The sequence below is a fragment of the Lynx canadensis genome, chromosome X (genome assembly GCF_007474595.2).
Source record: "Lynx canadensis isolate LIC74 chromosome X, mLynCan4.pri.v2, whole genome shotgun sequence".
NCBI classification, from domain to species: domain Eukaryota; kingdom Metazoa; phylum Chordata; class Mammalia; order Carnivora; family Felidae; genus Lynx; species Lynx canadensis.
The window spans coordinates 64,505,833-64,532,355 of record NC_044321.2 but is presented as its reverse complement, the minus strand read 5'-3'; the positions used below and the strand labels follow the sequence as shown (position 1 = coordinate 64,532,355).

Below are 26,523 nucleotides of genomic sequence, written 5' to 3'. Positions count from 1 at the left end.
ATATTTTCAAAGAACGAGCTCTTGTTTCATTTATCTGTTATAGTGGAGTTTGTCTCTATTTTATTTATTTCTTCTCTATTCTTTATTATTACCTTCCTTCTTTGTCTTTGGACTTTGTTTCTCTTCTTTTTAAATATTTTTTATGTGTAAGGTTAGGTTGTTTCTTTGACATTTTCCTTGCTTCTGGATGTAGGCCTATGTTGCTATAATCTTCCCTCTTAGAACATTTTTTGCTGCATGGCAAAGATGTTGGATTTCTGTGTTGTCATTTCATTTATCACCATGTATTTTTTATTTCTTCTTTAATTGTTTTGGTTGACCTAGTCATTGGTTAGTAGAAAGCTATTTAAACTCTATGTATTTGTGTTCTTTCCAGAATTTTTCTTATGGTTGATGTTTAGTTTCATAAATTTTTGGTCAGAAAAGATGCATGATTTGATTTCAATATTTTTGAACTTGTTGAAATTTGTCTTGGGGCCTAATCATGATATGTTCTGGAGAATTTTCATGTGCTATTGTAAAGAATTTGTAATCCTCTGTTTTAAGATGAAATGTTCTGAATGCACCTATTAGATCCACACTGTCTAATGTATCTGTCTGGATAACATATTCATTGATTTAAGAGGGTTATTAAAGTCCCCTACTATTATTGTATTGCTATCAATTTCTTCCTGCATGTCTGTTAATAGTTGCTTTATATATTTGGGTGCTCCCATATTGGGTGAGTAAATATTTACAGTTATTTTTTTTAATTTTTAATTTTTTTTACATGTATTTATTTTTGAGAGACAGAGATAGCACAAGTGGAAAGGGGCAGAGAGAGGAGACAGAATCCAAAGCAGGCTCCAGGCTCTGAACTGTCAGCACAGAGCCTGATGCGGGGCTCGAACTCACAAACCGTGAGATCATGACCTCGAAGTCAGACGCTTAACTGACTGAGCCACCCAGGCGCCCCAAATATTTACAGTTATTATATCTTCTTGGTGGATTGTTAGCTTTATGATTATGTGGTGTCCTCTTTTGTATCTTATTACAGTCTTTAGTTTAAAGTCTATAAGTGTTTCTACCCCAGCTCTCTTTTTGCTTCCATTTTCATGGTAAATGTTTTTCAACCCTTTGCTTGCAGTCTGCATATGTCTTTAGGTCTAAACTGAATCTCTTGTAGGCTGCATGTAGATATGTCTTTGTTTGTTTGTTTTGTTTTGTTTTGTTTTATTTTTTTTTTGATACATTCAGTCACCCTCAATCATTTGATTGTAGCATTTAGTTCATTTACATTCAAATTAATTATTTATAGGTATGTACTCTTTGACATTTTGTTACTTGTTTTAGGGTTGTTTTTTGGTAATTCTTCTCTGTTCCATTCTTTTCTTGGACTCTTCCCTTGTGGTTTGATGGCATTCTTTAGTGATATTCTTGGATTTCTTTCTCTTTATTTTCTGCATATCTATTATAGGTTTTTGATTTGTTGTTACCATTAAGTTGTACAACATTCTTTACATATAGCACTCTCTTCTAAGTTACTGATCACTTAAATTTTACTTCTCCCATCACATTTCATTAATATGATGCCATACTTTACATCCTTTTTTTGTTAATTCCTTGACTGATTTTTATTGATATAATTAATTTTACTGCTTTTCTGTTTTAACTTCTGTACTGTTTTTAGGAGTGATTAATCTACTACCTTTAATATGCTTGTAATTACCTGTGAAATATTATGTCCTATTTTTCTTACTCCTGATTATGGCCTTTTCTTTCCACTCAAAGAATTCCCTTTAACATTTCTTGTAAGGCTGGTTTAGTAGTGATGCGCTCTTTTACCTTTTATTTGTCTGGGAATTGTATTCTTGGTTGCAGGTTTTATCTTTTTAGTACTTTGGATATATTATGACACTCTTTTCTGGCCTCTAAAAGTTTCTGCCAAAAAATCATTTAATAACTTTATTGGGTTTCACTTGTATGTAACTACTTTCTCTTGCTACTTAAAAATTTTTCTCTTTATCGTTTTTGACATTTTAATTAGTATGTGTCTTGGTGTGGACCTCCTTGGCTTAATTTTATTGGGGGTTGTCTGTGCCTCCTAGATCTGAATGTCTGTTTCCTTTCCCATATTAGGAAAGTTTCCAGCTATTATTTCTTCAAATAAATGTTCTACTTCCTTCTTTCTCTTCTTCTTCTGGAATCCCTATAGTGGGAATGTTATTACACTTGATGTTGCTGAGTTATTATTATTATTTTTTGTTTGCTGTTCAGCTCATTTTCTTTTTATTACTTCCTTACAGCTTACTGATCCATTCTTCTGCTTCAATCTAATATTGATTCACTCCAGGATATTTTTAACTTCAGCTATTGACTTCTTCATCTCTGATTGGTTTCTTTTTAGATTTTATATCTCTTTGTGGAAGATCTGACTGGGATCCTCCACTCTTTTCTCAAGTCTATTAAGTATTCATATGAGCATTAATTTGAGTTCTTTATCAGACTTATTGTTTATCTGTTTCATTTATTTCTTTTGGTGTGATTTTGTCCTGTCCTTTCATAATAGACATATTCCTCTCTCTCCTTATTTTGTCTTTTTGTGTTTGTTTATATGTATTAAGAAAGCTAGCCTATGTCTCCTGATCTTGGAAGTAGTGGCCTTATTAAAAAAAGGTCCCATAGTGCCCTTTCCCCTGTTCGCTACACCCAGGTGCTTCAGGGGTGTGCTGTGTGCACTCTAATGTTGTGATTGAGTCATGTTTACCTTCAGTCCAGTCATCTGCAATGGTCCTTTTGTCTTTTGTGGGCAAGGTTTGGTCACTGTGCTGTTAAGGAGCCATTCATGTTACCTTGGGCCTGAGTTGGGTCAGAAAAAATGCTTGCCCTCAACCTATTTGCCAGAACTTCAACAGTTTCGAACTGCAGTGTTGTCTCCCTGCATTGTCTCCTAAGAGGCTTCTGTTGGAGGGTGGGGCCTACAGTTAGACCAGATATCTGCCCCCAGTCTGTTGAGATTGCAGTATCCTGAACTACTGGGCTTTTTCTTCATGTTTCCCACTGTGAAGTGTTTGTTGGTGGGATGGGCCAGAAGTTAGATCAGATGGATGCCCTGGCCTACTACTGGGGTGTGTGGTTATTTTTTCATCTCCATAGGGAAATAGTCAGTTTGGAGTGGGGGTGGCCACTGTTGGGGCTTCTTGCTGCTTGAAAAATGAGAGGTGTCTGGCCCTACTTTGGATGGACTTCTGTTGAGTGGGGCAGGTTAAAAATGGTGCATTCCCTGGAGAATGCAGGGATGGGTTGTGCAGTGTTAGCAAGGTATGTGTTGGTCTGCTTGCAGGGTGAGAAAAAGAGAAGTTTTGGAGGAACTCCTGCTGAGTGAAGTGGGTTGGATGGGGTGGTATGGAGAAGAACATGGGGACAGGGACCATGCTTTTGGCAAGCTGGATCAGAGTGTTTGTGGTGGTTCCTTCAAGGTGTCTGGATATTTAGATCGAAAGTCCAGGGAGAGAAATAGTGCCCACTGGATCCCTGTCCCTCCAGTACACATTATGAGATCAGTAAATAAATCTTTTTGTATATCTCAGGCACTTTTGGAACTGCTTCTATGTTGTATCTCTGAAGAGTTGTTTGTTATGCTGTCCTTTTAAGGATAGGGACTTTTTCTATTGACCTCTGGTTCTCCCAGAGCCGATGCTTCTGATTTTTTAAGTTTGTAAAGCCCCAATGATTGTAAATATTCATGATATTCAGCTACTCTTGTTTTTCAAGCCAAATGTTATGGGGATTTGTCTTCCCAGAGCAAGTCTGGGGTGCCTGGTGTGAGTCTGTCTATTTTTCTCCTTTCTCCATGCTTTTGCTTTCCCTTTCATTTGTGGTTAGTTTTGCAGATTGGTTTTGTTCTTTATCATGTGTATGCCTTTTATACCATTTTCAGTGTGGTGTCCACTCTACACTTAACTGTGGAGAGTCTGTTCTCCAAGTCTTCAGGTCATTTTCTTGGTTAGTTACACCAATGTGGGTGTTATCTAGGTGTATCCATGAAATGAGGTGAGCTTAGGATCTTCCTACTCTTCCATCTTCCCTGGAAGCATCTCAATATTTGCAAACCAAACAATGTAATACATCATATCAACAAAACAAAGTATAAAAATCATATGATCATTCAATAGGTTCAGAAAAAGCATTTGCTAAAGTACAACATCCATTCATGATAAAATTTTTGAACAAAGTGGGTTTAAAGGGAAAATACCCCAAGATAATTAAGATCATATATGAAAAACTAACAGCTAACATCATACTCAATGGTGAAAAACTTATAGCTTTTCCTCCAAGATCGTAAACAAGTGAAAAAGTGAACAAAGATGTTCACTTTCACTACTTTTGTTCAGGATAGTAATGGAAATCCTAACCATAGGAATCAGACAAGAAACAGGCATCCATATTGGTAAAGTAGAAGATAACCTGCCACCATTTACAGATGATATGATACCAAAGAGAATCCTAATAATCCACCAAAAAAAAAACTACTGAAAGTAATAAATCAATTCTGTAACATTGCAGGATAAAAACTAATACTCAGAAATCAATAGCATTTCTATACACTTGTAATGAATTAGAATAAAGAGAAATTAAGAAAAAAAGTCAATTTACAATTATAGCAAAAAACAAGGTACCTAGGAATAAATTTAAACAAAAGGCAAATGATCTGTACTCTGAAAACTATAAAATATTTATGAAAGAAATTAATGATGATACAAGCAAATGGAAAGATATTCCATGCTCATTGATTGGAAGAAACAATATTGTTAAAATGCTCATATTTCCCAAAGCAAACTAAATATTTAATGTTATTCCTAACTATACACCAACATCATTTTTCACAAAAGTAGAACAAATGAGTGTAAAGTTGTATGGAACCACTAAGTACCCCAAAATCCAAAGTAATCCTGACAAAGACAAAAAACAAGCAAAACAAAAAACAAAGCTGAAGTTATCAGAATCTCAGATTTCAAGATATACTACAAAGCTATAACAATCAAAACAGTATGGTACTGGCACAAAAAATAGCCACATAGATCAATAGAAAGGAATAGAGAGTTGAGAAATAAACCCACACTTACATGATCAACTAATCTATGACAAAGGAGGCAAGAATATACAATAAGGGAAGTTGTCTCTTCAACAAATGGTATTGGGAAAACTGAACAGCTACATGCAAAAGAATAAAACTGAATTACAATGCAAAATGGATTAAATGTGTAAATGTGAAGCTGAAAACATAAAATCCCTATAGGAAAACATAGGCAGTAATTTATTTGATGTCTTAGAAACATTTTGCTGGATAAATCTCTTGCAAGGGAAACAAAAGAAACATTAAACTATTAGGACTCCCCCAAAATAAAAATTTTTTGCACAGCAAAGAAAGCATCAAGAAAACACAAAAGCAACCTATTAGTAAATGGAAGAAAATACTTCCAAATTATATATCTAATAGGGGTCAATATACAAAATATATATGAAATTTGCATAACTCACCATCAAAAAAAAATAATCTAGTTAAAAAATGGGCAGAGGTCATGAATAGATACATTTCCAAAGAAAGCATACAGATAACCAACAGCCAAATGAAAAGATGCCCAACATTACTAATCTTCAAGGAAATAAAAATTTAAAGCAAAATGTAATGTCATTTTATACATTTCAGAATGGCTAAAATTATGTGTTGGCATAAATGTGGAGAATAAGGAATCTTCATGCACTCTTGGTGGGAATGCAAGCTGGGGTAGCCTCAGAGAAAAACAATGATGGAGGTTCCTCAGAATATTAAAAATAGAACTACCATGAGATTCAATAATTCCACTCCTGAGTATTTACCTAAAGTAAACTAAAACACTGATTCAAGAAGATATACGCACCACTGTGCTTATTGCAGCATTATTTACAATAGTGGAGATATGGAAGCAACACAAGTGTTTATTTATAGATAAATGCATAAATAAAATGATATTTATTTATGTATATATTATGGAATTTTACTCTGCCATAAGAAATAAAATCTTGCCTTTTGTGACAATATGAATGGACTTAGAGGGTGTCATGCTAAGTGAAATAAGTCAGTCAGAGAAATACAGCACACAATTTCACTCATATGTGGAATTTAAAAGTATAAAACAAATGAAAAAACAAATACAAAATGAGACAAACAGAAAAACAGGAGCAATAAGTGGGGAAATGGATTAAATAGATAAAAGTTTAAGTGTACACATATGTTGATAAGCACTGATAAATGTATGGAACTATTGAATCGCTATATTATACACCTGAAAGTAATATAACCCTATATATTAATTATACTTGAATTAAGAAAAACAACTAAAAAAGACAAGGAATAAATGTTGGTGAGTATGTGGGGAAAAAGGAACTCTTGTACACTGTTGGTGGGAATGTACATTGTTACAACTACTGTGGAAAACAGTCTCAAGGTTTCTCAAAAAATTAAATATTGAACAATCATGTGATCCAGTAATTCCATTATTGGGTATTTACTGAAAGAAACTGAAAATACTAATTTGAAAAGAATTATGCACTCTTTTGTTTATTGTAGCATTATGTACGATAGCCAAGATGTGTAAACAACTTTACTGCCCATTGATAGACAAATGGACAAGGAAGATGTAATACATATATAAAAGAAAATATTACACAACCATTAAAAAGGTGAGATCATGCCATTTGCGACAACATAAATGAACCTAGAGGGTGTTATCTAAGTGAAATAAGTCAGAGTGAGAAAGAAAAATACCATATGATTTCACTCATCTGTGGAATCTAAAAAAAACCCACATGGATAAATAAGCAAACAAAAAAACGTAATTAGACCTATAAATACAGAAAACAAACTGATTGCTGCTGGGGAGGTAGGGGAGTTGTGCAAAATGGATGAAGGGAGTGGGAGATATAGAGTGGGAGATAGAGGGTAAGGGGAAAAAACAGAGAGGGAAGCAACCCATATGAGATTCAACCCATATGAGATTCTTTACTCTAGATAACAAACTGAGAGTTGATGGAGGGATGTGAGAGTGCGATCGGCTAAATGAGTGATGGGTATTAAGGAGGGCACTTGTGATGAGCACTGGGTATTATATGTAAGTGATGAATCACTAAATTCTATTCCTGAAACCAATTATTTCCCTATATATCAACTAACTAGAATTTAAATAAAAACTTGAAACAAAAGCAAACATACAAACAAACAAAAACAAAGCCATAGTAATAAAATAGTGTAGTATAGGTACCAACAAAGGCATGCCACTAAAGGATAGAATAGAGAACCCATATCTTAGTATATATGGTCAACCTATATTTTACAAGAGAGCCAAGAATACCTACAGGAAATGGATAATCTCTTCACCAAATGGTTTTTGGAAAACTGAAGAAACACATGGAGTACAATGTAATTTGATCCTGATCTTACACTCCTCACAAAAATTAACTCAAAATGGATGAAGGCTTAAGACCTGATACCATAAAACATGTAGAAGAAAACATGCAAGAATCTCATTTATATTTGTCTTGGCAATAAGTTTTTGAACATGATGCTGAAAGCAGAAGAATAAAATAAAAAATCAACAACTGGGACGAAATCAAACTCAAAAACTTGTACATAGCAAAAGGAACAATTAACAAAATGAAACACCAACCTATTGCATATAGGAGAAAATTTTTGTAAATTATATTTTAGGTAATAGGTTAATACCCCAAACATATAAAGAACTCAGTCAACTTAATAAGAACAAGAAGAACCACACAATCCAGTTAAAAAAAAAAGTGGGTTGATGAATTAAAATATAAGATTTTTCCAAAAATGGCATCAGTATGGCCAATGGGTATATAGAAAGATGCTCAATATTGTTAGTCATCAGGGACATGTAAAGCAAACCCATAATACAATACCACCTCACACATTTTAGAATGGCTATCATCAAAATGATAAGACACAAGAGGTGCTAGTGAGAATGTGTTAAAAATAGAACCCTTATGTACTATTATTGGGTATTTAAAATAGTTCAACCACTATGGAAAACAATATACAGTTTCTTCAAAAAATTAAAGAGATATGCACCATATAATGCAATAATTCTACTTCTGGGTATATTCCCAAAGGAAGTAAAAATAGGATTTTGACAAGATATATGCACTCTCATGTTTATTGCAGCATTACTCACAGCAGCTAAGACACAGAAACAACCCAAATGCCTATCGATGCATGAATGGATAAAAAAGATGTGGTACAAATATACAATAAAGTATTTTTCATCCCTGAGAAAGCAGGATATCCTGCAATATGCAACAACATGGATGGACCTTGAGCACACTATGCTAAGCAAGATAAGTCAGAGAAAGAAAGGCAGGTACTGTGATATCACATATATATGGAAACTAATATATATACATATATATATTTACAAATATATATTTATATTTATTTATTATATTTATATTTATATATTTTCTATATATTTATTTACTTAATAACTGAATAAAGTGGTTTTCAGGGGTTGAAGGGATAAAAGTGTTGATGCTTATGGGTACAAATTTTTAATGGATAGTAAATTAGCCATAGAGATCTAATGCACAACATAGTGAATATAGACAAAAATATTATACTATGTATGTAATGTGATAAATGTCACTACATTGTCAATCATATTATAATATACAAATGTTTCAAAGTAGCACACTGTACACCAATAACTAACACAATGTTACATATTTTTTAAAAAGCTCTGGCCTGAAGGTTAACTTCCAATCATTCTAAGTACTAACTGAGATCCTCCCTTTGGGGACACTGAAAATTCTTATCACACCCTCAACTGTTAGAAGCCTAGAAATATAGAGTGTGCTGTCTGGACAATCACAAAGTTTTGAGAGAGAATCAAGAGCTACAGCAGGGTTGAAAAATAGGTTTCATGTCCTACATAAGTCAACCCCTTCAGGACTGGAAGAGGTGAATTCTTTATTTAATACATAAAAAACAGCACAGAGAGTCAAGGAAAATAAAGAAATCATAGAATATGTTCCAAACAAAAGAAGAAAATGAAACATCAAAAAAGACCTTAATGAAAAGGAGACACACAATTTACCTGATAAATAATTTAAAAAGATGCCCATAAACATGGTTATGAGGTCAGAAAAATAATGGATAAACAAGTGAGAATTTCAAAAAATATAGAAAATAAAGAAAGTACCAAATAGAAGTCATAGAGCTAAAGAGTATGATAATTGAACTGAAAAATATAACAGGGGTTCCATAGCAGACTACATGAAGTGGAAGAAAATGTCAGTGAACTCAAAAACAAGACACTAAAACTCGTTGAATCACATCAGCAAAAAAAAAAAAAAATACAGAGAGCTCAAGGGACTTATGAACAAACATCAAGCAAACCTTCACATCATAGGGACTACAGAAGGAGAAGAGAGAGAGAAAGGAGCAGAAAACTTATTTAAAAAAATAATGGCCAAAAAACTCCTCTCACCTGAGAAAGAAAACAGACATCCATCCAGGTGCCCAGAAAGATACAAATAAAATGAACCCAAAGAGACCCACACAAAGACACATTATAATGAAAGTGCCAAAATTTAAAGTCGTGAAGAGAACCTTAAAAGCTAAAAAAGAAAACAACTTTTTCCATACAGGGATTATAAGACTATAACACCTAAGACTATCAGAGGATTTTTCTGCAGTATATTAAAAGTGCTGAAAGAAAAAAAAAATAAAAAAGAAAAACAAAACCCTGACTACCTAGACAAACACTGGCAAGGATGTGGAGAAAAAGGAACACTCTTGCACTGTTGGTGGGAATGCTAACTGGTACAGCCATTCTGGAAAACAGTATGGAATTTCCTCAAAACATTGAAAATAGAACTACCTTATGATCCAGTAATTGCACTACAGGGTCTTTGCCCCAAACAATACAAAAATAATAATTCAAAGGGATACAGGCACATGCATTATTTTCAATAGCCACCCAGCACACAATCACTTTTGTACTCTATGTTTCTATGTGTTTGACCTTTTTTTTTTTTTTTAAGATTCATCATATAACTGATACCATGTGGTATTTGCCTTTTTCTGTCTGGCTTATTTCACTTAGCATAATGCACTTAATGTCTACCCATATGGTCACAAATGGCAAGATATCTTTCTCATGGCTGAATAATATTCCATTCTACATATATACTCCTGCTTCTTTATCCATAATATTCTATTAAACATATATACTCCTGCTTCTTTATCCATTCATCTGTTGATGGACACTTAGGCTCTTTATATATCTTGGCTATTGTGAATAATACCACAATGAGCATGAAAGTGCAGATATTTCTTCAATATACTGTTTTTATTTCCTTTGGATATATACCCAGAAGGGGATTCCTGGATCATATGGTAGTTCTGCTTTTAATTTTTTGAGAAATATCCATACTGTTTTCAATAGTGTCTGCATCAGTTTACAAACCCACCCACAATGAACAAGGGGTCCATTTTCTCTACATGCTCACCAGCATTTGTTATCACTTGTCTTTTTGGTGATAGCCATCCTACCAGTTGTGAGGTGATATCACATATTTGTTTTGATTTGCATTTGATCAGTGCATCATTAATCCTGGTGATTAGTGATGTTAAATACCTTTTTCATGTACCTGCTGGTTACTCATATGTCTTCTTTGGGAAAATGTCTATTTAGGTCCTCTGTTCACTTTTTAGTCATTTTTTTTGTTATTGAGTTGTAGGAGTTCTTCATGTATTTTAAATATTAACTCCTTATTATATTCACAATTTGAAAATATTTTCTTTCACTCTGTGGTTTGCCTTTTCATTTTGTTGATGGATTCCTTTGCTATACAGAAGCTTTTGAGTTGGATGAAGTTCTACTTGTTAATTTTTGCATTTGTTGCCTTTGCTTTTTGTGTCAAATCCAAAAAAATTTTCACCAAGATTGAGGTAAATGAACTTTTCCCCTTATTTTTTTTGTTTATTGTTTTTTCTTCCCTAGAAGTTTTACGGTTTCAGGTCCTACATTCAAGAATTTACTTTGGGTTGATTTTTGTATATGGTGTGAGGTTGGGGTTCAACATATGTTTTGTACCTAAAACTATCTTTGACATTTCCCAGATGGCAAACTCACACAAAAAAAAGTCTTGGGTTTTTTTGTTGTTTGTTTGTTTGTTTGTAAAAAATGAACAACTAGAGAGGGTTAATGAAAAAGGATAAAACAGCACAAACATTCAGCTCATCTCCCCCATTTGTAGGAAAGTAGATTTTGCTCCAGATAAGAAAGGACATCAACAGGAATCTGCTAACTCCTAGACATGATGGTGGCGTAGGAGGACACTGGGCTCATCGCGTCATGCTCACCACTTAGATTCCACCCACATGGGCCTAAATAACCCAGAAAACCACCAGAAGACTATCAGAATGGACTCTCTGGAGCCAAGCATAGACAAGAGGCCCACGGAAGAGCGTAGGAAAGGTGGAGAGGTGGTGCATGCTACTGGCAGGAGGGAGCTGGGGTGATGGAGGGGCAGCCAGCCTGCCCAGCAAGGTAGAGCCCCCAAGTCTGACTTGCAAAAGCGGAGGGGCCAGACTGTCTGAGTTCTGACAGCCAGCGGGACTTAACATCTGGAATGTTATAAGTCAACAGCTCTGCTCAGAGAGTGGGAGGGCTGGAGGACAATGGGAGGGAGAGGGGTTGAGGCCCAGGGGACAGAGCTCAGCTTGACAGGGAACAAAGGCACTCACCAACACCATTCCCTCGCCCATCCCCTACCCAAAAATTCCAAAGGGAAGCAGTTCCCATCACAGACCTTGCTTGCACGACGCAAACACCCAATGCTGTGCTTCTGTGGATCCATCGCTCTGACAGCTCTGCCTCCCTCCCGGTGCTATAAGGGCCCTTCCCGCAGGGGACCACCAAAGGCAAAGTGAGCTGAGCCTGCCTCTGCCACCCCTGTGCACATTATGGATCCACCCTGGCTAATACTCCAGATCCCATCAAAGCAGCACCACAAGCCTGGCAGTGTGCAAGTAGCCCAGACAGGAGCCACACCACTCCACAGTGAGTCCTGCCCCTGGGAGAGGGGATGATAAGGTACACACCAGTCTGACTGTGGCCCCAGTGGCAGGCTGCGTGCAAACATCAGGTCACACTGAGTCCCCGACCACCAATGCAAGGCACTCCAGACAGCACAGGGGAAGTACCCTGCAGTTCCACACCACCTAGGGACTACCCAAAATGATGAAAGAGAATTATCCTCAAAAGAAACTCCAGGAACTAGCAACAGCTAAGAAACTGATCAAAAACCATTTAAGCAATGTAACAGAAAATGAATTGAAAATAATAGTCATAAAATTAATCACTGGGCTTGAAAAAAGTATAGAGGACAGCAGAGAATCTATTGCTACAGAGATCAAGGGACTAAGAAACAGTCAGGAGGAGCTAAAAAATGCTATAAATGAGCTGCAAGATTAAATGGAGGCGACCACAGCTCAGATTGAAGAGGCAGAGGAGGAATAGGTGAATAGAAGAAAAAATTATGGAAAAAGAGGAAGCTGAGAAAAAGAGAGATAAAAAAAATCCAGGAGTATGAGGGGAGAATTAGAGAACTAACTGAAAAAATTAAACATAATAATATACGCATAATTCGGATTCCAGAGGAGGAAGAGACAGGGAAAGGTGCTGAAGGTGTACTTGAAGAAATCATAGTTGAGAACTTCCCTGATCTGGGGAAAGAAAAAGCGTTGAAATCCAAGAGGCACTGAGAACTCCCTTCAGATGTAACTTGAGTCGATCTTCTGCATGACATATCATAGTCAAACTGGCAAAATACAAGGATAAAGAGAAAATTCTGAAAGCAGCTAGGGATAAACATGCTCTAACATATAAAGGGACACTGATAAAACTAGTGGCAGACCTATCTACTGAAACTTGGCAGGCCAGGAAGGAATGGCAGGAGATCTTTAATGGGATGAATGGAAAAAATATGCAGCCGAGAATCCTATGTCCAACAAGTCTGTCATTCAGAATAGAAGGAAAAATAAAGGTCATCCCAAACAAAAACTGAAGGAATTCATCACCACTAAACCAGCCCTACAAGAGATCCTAAGGGGGATCCTGTGAGACAAGGTACCAGAGACATCACTACAAGCATGAAAACTACAGACATCACAATGAATCTAAACCGATATCTTTCTATAATAGCACTGGATGTAAATGGACTAAATGCTCCAACTAAAAGGCATAGGGTATCAGAATGGATAAAAAAAACAAGACCCATCTATTTGCTGTCTGCAAGACACTCATTTTAGACCTGAGGACACCTTCAGATTGAAAGTGAGGGGATGAGGAACTATCTATCATGCTACTGGAAGTCAAAAGAGAGCTGGAGTACCCTTACTTATATCAGACTAACTAAACTTTAAATTAAAGGCTGTAACAAGAGATGAAGAAGGACATTATATAATAATTACAGGGTCTATTCATCAGGAAGAGCTAAAATTATAAATGTCTACGTGCCAAATACGGGAGACCCCAAATATATAAAACAATTAATCACAAATATAAGCAACCTTATTGATAAGAAGGTGGTAATTACTGGGGACTTTAGTACTCCACTTACAACAAGGGATACATCATCTAGACTCAGGATCAATAAAAAGGCAAGGGCCCTGAATGATACATTGGAGCAGATGGACTTGACAGATATATTTAGAACACTGCATCCCAAAGCAACAGAATATACTTTCTTCTCGAGTGCACATGGAACATTCTCCAAGATAGATCACATACTGGGTCACAAAACAGCCTTTCATAAGTATACAAGAATTGAAATCATACCATGCATAATTTTAGACCACAATGCTATGAAGCCTGAAATCAACCACAGGAAAAAGTCTGGAAAACCTCCAAAAGCATGGAGGTTAAAGAACACCCTACTAAAGAATGAATGGGCCAACCAGGCAATTAGAGAAGAAATTAAGAAATATATTCAAACAAATGAAAATGAAAATACAACAATCCAAATGCTTTGGGATGCAGTGAAGGCAGTCCTGAGAGGAAAATACATTGCAATCCAGGCCTATCTCAAGAAACAAGAAAAAAATAAAATACAAAATCCAACAGCACACCTAAAGGATAGAAGCAGAACAGCAAAGACAGCCTAAACACAGCAGAAGAAGAGACATAATAAAGATCAGAGCAGAAATAAACAATATAGAATCTAAAAAAAACAACAACTGTAGAGCAGAACAATGAAACCAAGAGTTGGTTTTTTGAAAAAATAAACAAAATTGATAAACCTCTAGCCAGGCTTCTCAAAAAGAAAAGGGAGATGACCCAAATAGATAAAATCATGAATGAAAATGGAATTATTACAACCAATCCTTCAGAAATACAAGCAATTATCAGGGAATACTAGGAAAAATTATATGCCAACAAACTGGACAACCTGGAAGAAATGGACAAATTCCTAAATACCCACACACTTCCAAAACTCAAACAGGAAGAAATGGAAAGCTTGAACAGACCCATAACCAGAGAAGAAATTGAATCAGTCATCAAAAATCTCCCAACAAATAAGAGTCCAGGACCAGATGGCTTCCCTGGGGAATTCTACCAGACTTTTAAAGTAGAGATAATACCTATCCTTGTCAAGCTGTTCCAAAAAATAGAAAGGGAAGGAAAACTTCCAGACTCGTTCTATGAAGCCAGCATTCCTTTGATTCCCAAACCAGACAGAGACCCGGCAAAAAAAGAGAACTACAGGCCAATATCCCTGATGAATATGGATGCAAAAATTCTCAATAAGACACTAGAAAATCGAATTCAACAGCATATAAAAAGAATTACTTACCATGATCAAGTGGGATTCATTCCTGGGATGCAGGGCTGGTTCAACATTCACAAATCAATCAATGTGATACATCACATTAATAAAAGAAAAGAGGAGAACCATATGAACCTGTCAATCGAGGTGGAAAAAGCATCTGACAAAATTCAGCATCCTTTCTTAACAAAAACCTTCAAGAAAGTTGGGATGGAAGGAACATACTTAAACATCATCAAAGCCATTTATGAAAAGTCCACAGCCAATATCATCCTCAATGGGGAAAAACTGAAAGCTTTCTCCCTGAGATTAGGAACACGACAGGGATGTCCACGCTCACCGCTGTTGTTTAACATAGTGTTGGAAGTTCTAGCATCAGCAATCAGACAACAAAAGGAAATCAAAGGCATCAAAATTGGCAAAGATGAAGTCAAGCTTTCCCTTTTTGCAGATGACGTGATATTATACATGGAAAACCCGACAGACTCCACCAAAAGTCTGCTAGAACTGATACATGAATTCAGCAAAGTTGCAGGATACAAAATCAATGTACAGAAATCAGTTGCATTCTTATACACTAATAATGAAGCAACAGAAAGACAAATAAAGAAACTGATCCCATTCACAATTGCAGCAAGAAGCATAAAATACCTAGGAATAACTAACCAAAGATGTAAAAAGATCTGTATGCTGAAAACTATAGAAAGCTTTTGAAGGAAGTTGAAGAAGATATAAAGAAATGGAAAAACATTCCCTGCTCATGGATTGGAAGAATACATATTGTTAAAATGTCAATACTACCCAAAGCTATCTACACATTCAATGCAATCCCAATCAAAATTGTACCAGCATTCTTCTTGAAGCTCGAACAAGAAATCCTAAAATTTGTATGGAACCACAAAAGGCCCCGAATAGCCAAAGTAATTTTGAAGAAGAAGACCAAAGCAGGAGGCATCACAATCCCAGACTTTGGCCTCTACTACAAAGTGGTAATCATCAAGAGAGCATGGTATTGGCACAAAAACAGACCCATAGACCAATGGAATAGAATAGAAACCCCTGAATTAGACCCAAAAAAGTATGGCCAACTAATCTTTGACAAAGCAGGAAAGAACATCCAATGGAAAAAAGACAGTCTCTTTAACAAATGGTGCTGGGAGAACTGGACAGCAACATGCAGAAGGATGAAACTAGACCACTTTCTTACACCATTCACAAAAACAAACTCAAAATGGATAAAGGACCTGAATGTGAGACAGGAAACCATCAAAACCCTAGAGGAGAAAGCAGGAAAAAAAACCTCTCTGACCTCAGCTGCAGCAATTTCTTACTTGACATATCCCCAAAGGCAAGGGTATTAAAAGCAAAAATGAACTATTGGGACCTCATGAAGATTAAAAGCACAGCAAAGGAAACAATTCCTGAAACTAAAAGGCAACCAACGGAATGGGAAAAGATGTTTGCAAATGACATATCGGACAAAGGGCTAGCACAATCTGAAATAAAAGTCTGGAAATAGGTGCCACCTGGCATGCAGACAGCTTGGACATGGTCAGGGTAGAGGCAGGGAGTGGATGGAGGCCTGAGACAAAGGAGAGGTGCTTGATCGTGTGTTGGTGAAAACACAAAGTTCCTGTACCAAAGACTAGGGAGCTGGGTGAGGCCATACACGCACTCACAGATCCACCCCAGTAAGCTAAGCAGTGCCACCAACTGGAGAACAGAGCTGTTACACCAAGCTCCACCCAGCTACACCCTCCAGGCACATTCCCTACAAGTGGAGCACAAATCACTCTACCTGCTTAGTCCACAGTATACTGTGTACTTCAAATTTTCACCTCTAGGTGAAACTGGAAGTAACTTCATTCATGTTTCATTGTATTTACTGGTTCATTTATTTGTTCATTTCCTGGCTTCTGTTTTTCCTTAAATTATATTCTTTGTTTTTCTTTCTTTCTTTTTTTCTATTTCTTCTATATGGAAAGGGAAAATTCTTTTCTGTTTCTTTTTTAAATATTTTATTCTATTTTATTTTCTTTATTTTAATCTATTTTACTATTTTTTATTTTTAATTTTTTAAGCTTTTCTTTCAAATCCTTTCTCCTTTTCCTCTATTTTACCAAGATTCTTTAAACAAGAAGACTGAAATAAACCTAGGGTTTAGCATCATTTATTTGGTACTTTACTTTTGTGTTAAATTTTTTAGTTTTTATTTTATACTTTTTTTCTTCATCCAAAATGACAAAACAAAAAGATTAACTCCAAAAGAAAGAACAGGAAGAGATGAAATCCAGGGACTTAATCAACACAGATATAAGTAAGATGTCTGAAATAGAATTTAAAATCATGATTATAATACTAGCTGGGGTTGAAAAAAGCATAGAATACACCAGAAAATCCTTCCTTTTTTAATTAAAAAATAATTTTTATTTATTTTTGAGACAGAGAGAGTGTGAGTGGAGGAGGGGCAGAGAGAGAAGGAGACACAGAATCTGAAGCAGGCTCCAGGCTCCACACTGTCAGAACAGAGTCCAATGCAGAGCTTGAACTCACAAACTGTGAGATCCAATGTGAAATGAAGTCAGACACTTAGTTGGCTGAGCCACCCAGGTGCCCCAAGAATCCCTTTCTGCAGAGATTAAAGAACTAAAATCTAGTCAAGCCAAATTAAAAATGTTATAACCAAGATGCGATCTCAAATTGATTTTGTGATGGCAAGGATGGATGACACAGAACAGTGAATCACTGAGATAGAAGATAGAATTATAGAAAACACGGAAGCAGGAAAAAGAAGTAAATAAAGGCAAAAGGTCATGATACAAGCCTTACAGAACTCAGTGACTTATTACCAAGGAATAACACTTGAATAATAGGAGTTCCAAAAGATGAAGAGAAAGTGGCAGAAGGTTTATGTGAACAAATTATAGCTGAAAACTTTCCTAATCTGGGGATGAACACAGACATCAAAATCTAAGAAGCACAGAGAACTCCCATTAGATTCAACAAAAACCATCACCAAGGCATATCAAAGTCAAATTCACAAAATACACAACAAGGAAAGATTTATGAAAACAACAAGGGAAAAAGTCCTTAACCTACAAAACAAGTCAGATTGGTGGTCAGACCTGTCCAAAGAAACTTGGCAGGCCACAAGGGAGTGGCAGAATATATTCAACGTGTTGAATCAGGAAATTATGTAGCCAAGAATTCTTCATCCAGCAAGGCAGTCATTCAAAATAGAAGGAGAGATAAAGAGTTTCTCAGACAAACAAAAACTAAAGGAGTTCCTGACCACTAAACCAACTCTGCAAGAAACTTTAACGGTAACTCTGAGAAAAAACAAACGGGTTAGGCTCCTGCTAACCCAATGTGGGACCAAAAAACAAACCAAAACAAAAAAGACCAAAAGCAACAAAGACTAGAAAGGAGCAAAGAACATCACCAGAAACACCAACACTACAGGCAGCACAATGGCACTAAATTCATATCTTTCAATAATCACTCTAAATATAAATGGAATAAATGTTCCAACCAAAAGAAACAAGGTATCAGAATGGATAAGAAATCATTCTATATGCTGCCTAGAAGAGACTCCTTTTATACCTAAAGATACCTGCAGATTGAAAGTAAGGGGATGGAGAATCATCTATCATGCCAATGGAGGTCAAAAGAAACCTGTAGTAGCCATATTTGTATCAGACAAACTAGATTATTTTGTTTTTTGAGACAGAGAGCTCAACTGAGAGCGAGAGACAGAGAGAGACAAAACCACAAGGGGAAGAGAGAGGGAGAGAATAAGGGCTCACCTAAAGCAGGGATCATGTTCTACCCAAAGCAGGGCTCCTGCTAACCCAATGTGGGACCTGAACACACAAACCATGAGATCATGACCTAAGCCAAAGTCAGGTACTTAAAAATGGAGCCACACAGGAACCCTAAAAAAAACTAAATTAAAACCAAAGACTGACAGGAGATACAGAAGGGCATTATATCATAATTAAGGGGTCTATCCACCAAGAAGATCTAACAATTGTAAATATTTATGCCCCCAACTCAGTGGAACACAAATATATAAATCAATTAATCACAAACATAAAGAAACATTGATAATAATAACATAATACTAGGGGGCTTCAACACCCCACTTACAACAATGGACAGATCATCTAAGCAGAAAATCAACAAGGAAACAATGGCTTGCATGACACACTGGACAAGATGGATATAACAAACATTTTATGCTGAAGCAAAAGAATACACATTCTTCCTGAGTGCATGTGGAACATTCTCCAGAATAGATCACATACTGAGTCATGAATCATCCCTCAACAAGTACAAAAAGATTGATATCATACCATACATATGTTAAGATCACAAGGCTATGAAATTTGAAATCAACCACAAGAAAAAATTTGGGAAGACCACAAATAATTGGAGATTAAAGAACATTCTACTAAATAATGAATAGGTTAACCAAGAAATTAAAGAGGAAATGAAAAAGTACATGTGAGCCAATGAAAATGAAAACATAACAGTCCAAAACGTCTAGGATGCATCAAAGGTGGTCATAAGAGGGAAGTATACAGTAATCCAGGCCTTTCTAAGGAAGGAAGAGATGTCTCAAATACACAACCTAACCTTATACCTAAAGGAGCCGGAAAAAAACAACAACAAATAAAGCCCAAAACCATCAGAAGAAGGGAAATAAAAGATTATAGCATAAATCAATGAAATCAAAATTAAAAAAAAACAGAACTGACAAAAAAAACCAGGAGGTGGTTCTTTGAAAGAATTAACAAAATTGGTAAAACTGTAGCCAAATTTATCGAAAAGAAAGAGGAAAAGACCCATATAAATAAAATCACAAATGAAAGAGGAGAAATCACAGCCAACACCACAGAAATACAAACAGTAATAAAAGAATATTATGAGCAATTGTATGTCAATAAATTGGGCAATCTGGAAGAAATGGAAAAATTCCTAGAAACATATAAACTACCAAAAAAGAAACAGGAAGATATAGATAGTTTGAACAGACCCATAACCAGTAAAAGAAATTGAAAAGAAATTGAATCAGTAATCAAAAATCCCCCAACAAACAAGAGTCCAGGCCAAATGGCTTTCCAGGGGAATTTTACCAAACATTTAAAGATATAACACTTATTCTTTGAAGATGTTCCAAAAAAATAGAAATGGCAGGAAAGCTTCCAAACTCATTCTATGAAGCCAGCATTACCTTGATCCAAATGCCAGACATAGACTTCACTAAAAGGGAGAGCTACAGAACAATTTCCGTCATGAACATGGCTTCAAAAATCCTGAACAAGATCCTAGCAAATGGAATCCAACAATACATTTAAAAAATTATTCACCATGATCAAGGGGAATTTATTCCTGGGCTGCAGGGCTCGTTCAATATCTGCAAATCCATCAATGTGGTAATTACATTACTAAAAGAAAGGATAAAAACAACATGGTCGTCTCAATAAATGCAGAAAAGAACATTTGACAAAATACAGCATCCATTCCTGATAAAAACCCTCAAAGAAGTAGGGATAGAAGTAACATACCTCAAGATCATAAAGGCCAAATGCAAAAGACATAGAGCCAATATAATCCTCAGTGGGGAAAAACTTGAGTGTTTTCCCCCTAACATCAGGAACATGACAGGAGGTCCTCTCTCACCACTGTTGCTCAACAGAATGTTAGAAGTCCTAGCCTCAGCAATCAGACAAAAAGAAATAAAAGGCATTGAAATTGGAAAAAAAGAAGTCAAACTTTCACTCTTCACAGATGACATGATACTCTATATGGACAACCCAAAACTCCACCAAAAATCTTCTAGAACTCATACATGAATTCAGCAAAGTGTCAGGATATAAAATCAATGCACAGAAATCTGTGGCATTTATATATACCAATAATGAAGCAGAAGAAAGAGAAATCAAGGAATCTATCCCCTTTACAATCACACCAAAAACCATAAAATACCTAGGAATAAACCTAACCAAAGAGGTGAAAAATCTATAAACTAAAAACTATAGAAAGCTTATGAAAGATTTGAAGAAGACGCAAAAAAAATGTAAAAATATTCCATTCTCATGGATTGGAAGAACAAATATTGTTAAAATGTCAATACTACCCAAAGCAATCTACATATTCAATGCAATCCCTATCGAAATATCACCAGCATTCCTCACAGAGCTAGAGCAAACAATCCTAAAATTTGTATGGAACCAGAAAAGACCCCGAATAGCCAAAGCAATCCTGAAAAAGAAAACCAAAGCTGGAAGAATCACAATTCTAGACTTCAAGATGTATTACAAAGCTGTAATCATCAAGACAGTATGATATTGGCACAAAAACACATAGATCAGTGGAAAAGTATAGAGAGCCCAGAAGTGGATGCACACATATATGACCAACTAATCTTTGACAAAGCAGGAAAGAATATCCAATAGAGAAAAGACAGTCTTTTTAGCAAATGATGTTGGAAAAATTGACAGCAACATGCAGAAGAATGAACCTGGACCACCTTATTACAGCATACACAAAAATAAATTCAAAATGGATGAAAGACCTAAATTTAAGACAGGAAACCATCAAAATCCTAGGGAGAATACAGGGAGCAACTTCTTTGATCTTGGCCATGGCAACTTCTTAGTAGTCATGTCTCTTGAGGCAAGGGAAACTAAGGCAAAAATGAACTTTTGGAACTTCATAAAGATAAAAACCTTCTGCACAGTGAAGGGAACAATCAACAAAACCAAAAGGCAACCAACAGAATGGGAGAAGGTATTTGCAATTGGCATATCAGATAAAGGGTGAGTATCCAAAATCTATAAAGAACTTATCAAATTCAACACCCAAAAAACACATAATCCAATAAAGAAATGGGCAAAAGACATGAACAGATACTTTTCCAAAGAAGACATCCAGATGGCTAACAGAAACATGAAAAGATGCTCAACATCACTCATCATCAGGGAAATACAAATCAAAACTAAAATGAGATACCACCTCACGCCTGTCAGAATGGCTAAAATGAACTCAGGAAACAACAGATGCTGGCAAGGATGTGGAGAAAAGGGAACACTTTGGCACTGTTGGTGGGAATGCAAACTGGTGCTGCCACTCAAAAACAGTATGGAGGTTCCTCAAAAAGTTAAAAATAGAGCTATATCACATCCATTATTTGCACTACTAGGTATTAATCCAAAGGATACAAAAACACTTATTTGAAGGGGCACATGAACCCCAATGTTTATAGTAGCAGTATCAAAAAAAACCACAAATCATGGAGGGTTTTCGTGTTGGCTCAGTTGGTTAAGCATCCAACTCTGGATTTCGGCTCATGTCATGCTCCTACATTTTATGGGATCGAGCCCCATGTTGGGCTCTGTGCTGTCAGTGCAGAGCCTGCTTGGGATTCTCCCTGTCCCTCTCTCTGTCTCTACCCTTCTCATGCTCTCTCTCTGTCTCTCTCTCTGTTTCAAAATAAATAAACATTTAAAAAAAGCCAAATTATGGAAATAGCCCAACTGTCCATTGACCGATGAATGGATTAAGATATGGTTTATATATAATATATAATATATATGTGTATAATATATATGTGTGTGGATGGGTATATATATATATGTGTATATATATATATATATATATATAATGGAATATTACTCAGAGACCAAAAAAGAATGAAATCTTGCCATTTGCAACAACGTGGATGGAACTAGAGTGTATAATGCTAAGCCAAATAAGTCATTCAGAGAAAGGGACAAATATCATATGATTTCACTTATATGTAGAATTTAAGAAACAAAACAGATGAACACAGGGAAGGAAAGAAAAAAAAATAAAAGAGAGAGGGAGGGAAACCCTAAGAGACTCTTAAATACAGAAAACAAACTGAGGGTTGCTGGAGGGTGGGGGGATAGGCTAAATGGGTGATGGGCATTAAGAAGGGCATTTGTTGGGATGAGCACTGGGTGTTATATGTAAGTGATGAATCACTGAGTTCTGCTCATGAAATCATATTACACTATATGTTAACTAACTTGGATTTAAATAAAATTAAAAATTAAAAAAATGCTTGGTAGAGTTCACCTGGGAAGCCATCTGGCCCTGGACTTTTGTTTGTTGGGAGTTTTTTTTTTTTTTATTATTATTCATTTGATTTCTTTGCTGGTATTTCCTTTATGTTTCAGTTTTGGTAGTTTATATATTTCTAGAAATTTATCTATTTCTTTTAGGTTTTCTAATGATTGGCATATAGTGCTTTATAATATCTTCTTATAACTGTTGTATTTTTGTGGTGTTTGTTATTTTTCCTCCCTAATTTGTGATTTTATTAATTTAGGTCCTTTCTATTTTTTTTCTTAAAAAGTCTGGCTAGAGGTTTATCCATTTAATTGATTTTTTGAACAAACCAGCTACTGGTTTCATTTATCTGTTCAATTGTTTTTTAGTTTCTATTTTATTTCTGTTCCAATCTTTATTATTTCTTTCCTTCTGCTGGGTTTAGGCTTCATTTGTTGTTCCTTTCTTACATCCTTTTAGTGTAAGGTTAGTTTGTTTGAGATTTTTCTTGCTTCTTGAGGTCTGACCCTATTGCTATAAATGTCTCTCTTGAAACTGCACTTGCTGTATCCCAAAGGCTTTGATACACTATATTTTCATTTGTGTCCATGTATTTTTTAAGTTTCTTCTTTGATTTTCTGTGTGCCCTATTCATTGTTTAGTAGCATGTTATTTAACCTCCATGTATTTGTGACCTTTCCAGATTTGTTTGTAATTAATTTCTACTTTCATAACTTTGTTGTCAGAAAGGGTGCATGCTCTGATTTTGATTTTCTACAATACATTGAGGTATGTTTTATGACCTATTATTTGATCTATTCTGGATAATAGTCCATGTACACTTTAAAGGAAAGTTTATTCTGCCTCTTTTAGGATGGAATATTCTGAATATATGGGTTAAATCCATCTGTTCCGTGTGTCATTCAAAGCCCTTCTTTCCTGGTTGATTTTCTGCTTAGCGAGTCTGTTCATTGATGTATTTAGGGTGCTAAAGTCCTGTACTACTATTATATTCCTAACAATTAGTTCCTTTATGTTGTTATTAACTGGTTTATGCATTTTGGTCCCTATATTTTGGGTGCATAAATATTTGTAATTGTTATATATCCCTCTTGGATTGTCCTCTTCATTATTATATAGTGTCCTTTCTTGTCTCTTGTTGCAGTCTTTGTTTTAAAGTCTATTTTGTCCAAAGTAGTTACAGTAAACCTTGGCTTATGAGCATAATTCGTTCTGGAAACATGATTGTAATCCAGAGTATTTGTATATCAAGTGAACCTCAAGAACCATTGGATCAGTTGTGATCAGGTGACGTTTGGCATCATGTAATACTCGTATTGCAAGATATAGCTCGTTTATCAAGTTAAAATTCATTAGAAATGTTTGCTGGTCTTGTGGAACACTCACAGAACAAGTTACTCACAATCCAAGGTTTTAGTCTATTGTAATCTGACTTTCTTTTGATATCCATTTGCATGATAAATGTTTCTCCATCCCATCACGTTCAATCTGCTGGTGTATTTAGGTCTAAATTGAGCCTCCCGTAGGTAACTTACAGATGGGTCTCTTTTTTTAAATAGTCTGTCACCCTGTTTTTTTTAATTGGAATTTTAGTCCATGTTCCTTCAAAGTAATTATTGATAGATGTGTATTCATTGCTATTTTGCTCCTTGTTCTGTGGTTGTTTTGGTAGACCTTCTTCTGATCCTTTCTTCTCTTGTTCTCTTTCATGGTTTGTTGGCTTTCTTTAGTGATATACTTGGATTTATTTCTCTTTATTGTTTGCATATTTATCATTGTTTTTTTTTATTTGTAGTTACCATTAGGTTTGTATATAACATCTCCTGCATATTGTATTCTATATCAAGTTGATAGTTGCTTAAGTTTGAATCCATTCTTTACTCCTCTTCACATTTTAGGTATATGGTGTCACATTTTAAATGATTTTATTTTGTGTGTTCCATAACTCATATTTCCCCTCAAAGATTCCCCCTTAATATTTTTTGTATGGCTGGTTTAGTGGTCACAAACTCCTTTAATTTTTGTTTGTCTGGGACACTCTATCTCTCTTCTATCCTGAATGATAGCTTTGCTGGATAGAGTATTCTTGGCTATAGATTTTTCCCATTCAACACTATGAATATATCATGCCATCCCATCCTGGTTTGCAAAGTTTCTGCTGAAAAATCTTCACATAGACTTATGGGGGTTCCCTTGTATGTACCTGTGCTCTTTTGTCTTGTTGCTTTTAAAATTTGTTCTTTATCAACACATTGCTATTTTCATTATACTATGTCTTGGTGTGGATCTGCGATTTTTGATTTTATTCGGGGTTCTCCATGCCTTCTGGGTCTGGATATCTGTGTTCTTTCCCAGATTAGGGAAGTTTTCAGCTATTATCTCTTTAAATAATTTCCCCCATTTTCTGTCTCTTCTTCTGGGACTCCCATAATGTGAATGTTAAGTTTGATGCAGCCACTGTGTTCCCTAAATCTATTCTTGTCTTGCATAATTCTATTTTCTTTCTTTTATTCAGGTTGATTACTTTCCTTTACTCTCTTTTCGAGGTCTTAATTCCTTTCTCTGCTTCTTCTAGCCTGCTGTTTATTCCATCAAGCGTGTTTCTCATTTCATGTTTTGAACCCTTTATCTCTGCTATGTTATTCTTTATCTCTTTATTAAGAGTCTCACTCATGTTTTCCACCTTTGTCTAAAGTCCAGAGAACATCCTTATGAGCATTACTTTAAATTCTCTATAAGGCATGTTACTTATATCTGTTTCACTTAGATCTCTGGCTGTGGCCTTGTCCTATTCTTTCATTTCGGACAAATTCCTCTGTCTTCTCATTTTGTCTCTGTGCCTGTTTCTATGTGTTAGGAAAGTCAGCTACATCTCTGTTCTTGAGGGTGATGGCCTTAAGAAGAAGATGTCCTGTAGTGCCCTGAACTGTAGTGTTCCCTGTTCCCCAGGGCTTGGAGCTTCTGGAAGTGTCTCCAATGTATGATGTGCATGCTCTACTGTTGTGTCCTGAATGCTTAATCCTTCAGGCAAGTCATCTGCAGATGGTCTCCTTGCCTGTTGTGGGCAGTATTTGGTTCCTGGCCTGAATGTGGCATGTTTTAACTAGGTGTGCTCTGGTCTGTTTGTGAAATGAGACCTGTTGCCACTGCTTCCATAAACAAAGCTCCAGAAATATCCCATATTAGGAGATGCAGTGTCAGCAGTGGTTTGGGCCAAACTTCTGGGGGAAGAGGCCTGGAGCCCTAGGACTGAGGCAAGCATAACAGCAAAGGGCAGTTCCACCAGAGCATGGTGTAACAGGGCTCAGTGTAACCAAGTTAACTAGTGATTGTCTTTACAGTTCTGATTCCCATGGGTGGCTCTATGTTTATGCTAAAGGTTGGGGAGAGAAATGGCACCTGCCAGTTTCATTATTCTAGGAAGTGTCTCTCCATGAATGCTGTCTCACATGATCAAATAGCCTCCCCACTGCTTGCTCCAGGCACTCTTCAAATCACTGTTTCCAGGATATTTGTCCCCAGGATGTTTGACATGACTGCTCTCCAAAAGCACCC

General features: G+C 36.0%; 1 protein-coding gene across 1 annotated transcript in view; it reads left to right on the top strand.

Moving 5' to 3' along the window:
• HMGN5 (high mobility group nucleosome binding domain 5) overlaps positions 1–26,055 on the top strand; it is a 189,788-nt gene extending 163,733 nt beyond the window's left edge. The window contains exons 7-8 of the mRNA XM_032592064.1: positions 3,323–3,542; positions 25,918–26,055. Coding sequence (XP_032447955.1) covers positions 3,323–3,542; positions 25,918–26,055 — 358 coding nt within the window. The remainder of the gene's footprint in view (positions 1–3,322; positions 3,543–25,917) is intronic.
• Positions 26,056–26,523: the final 468 nt, after the last annotated feature.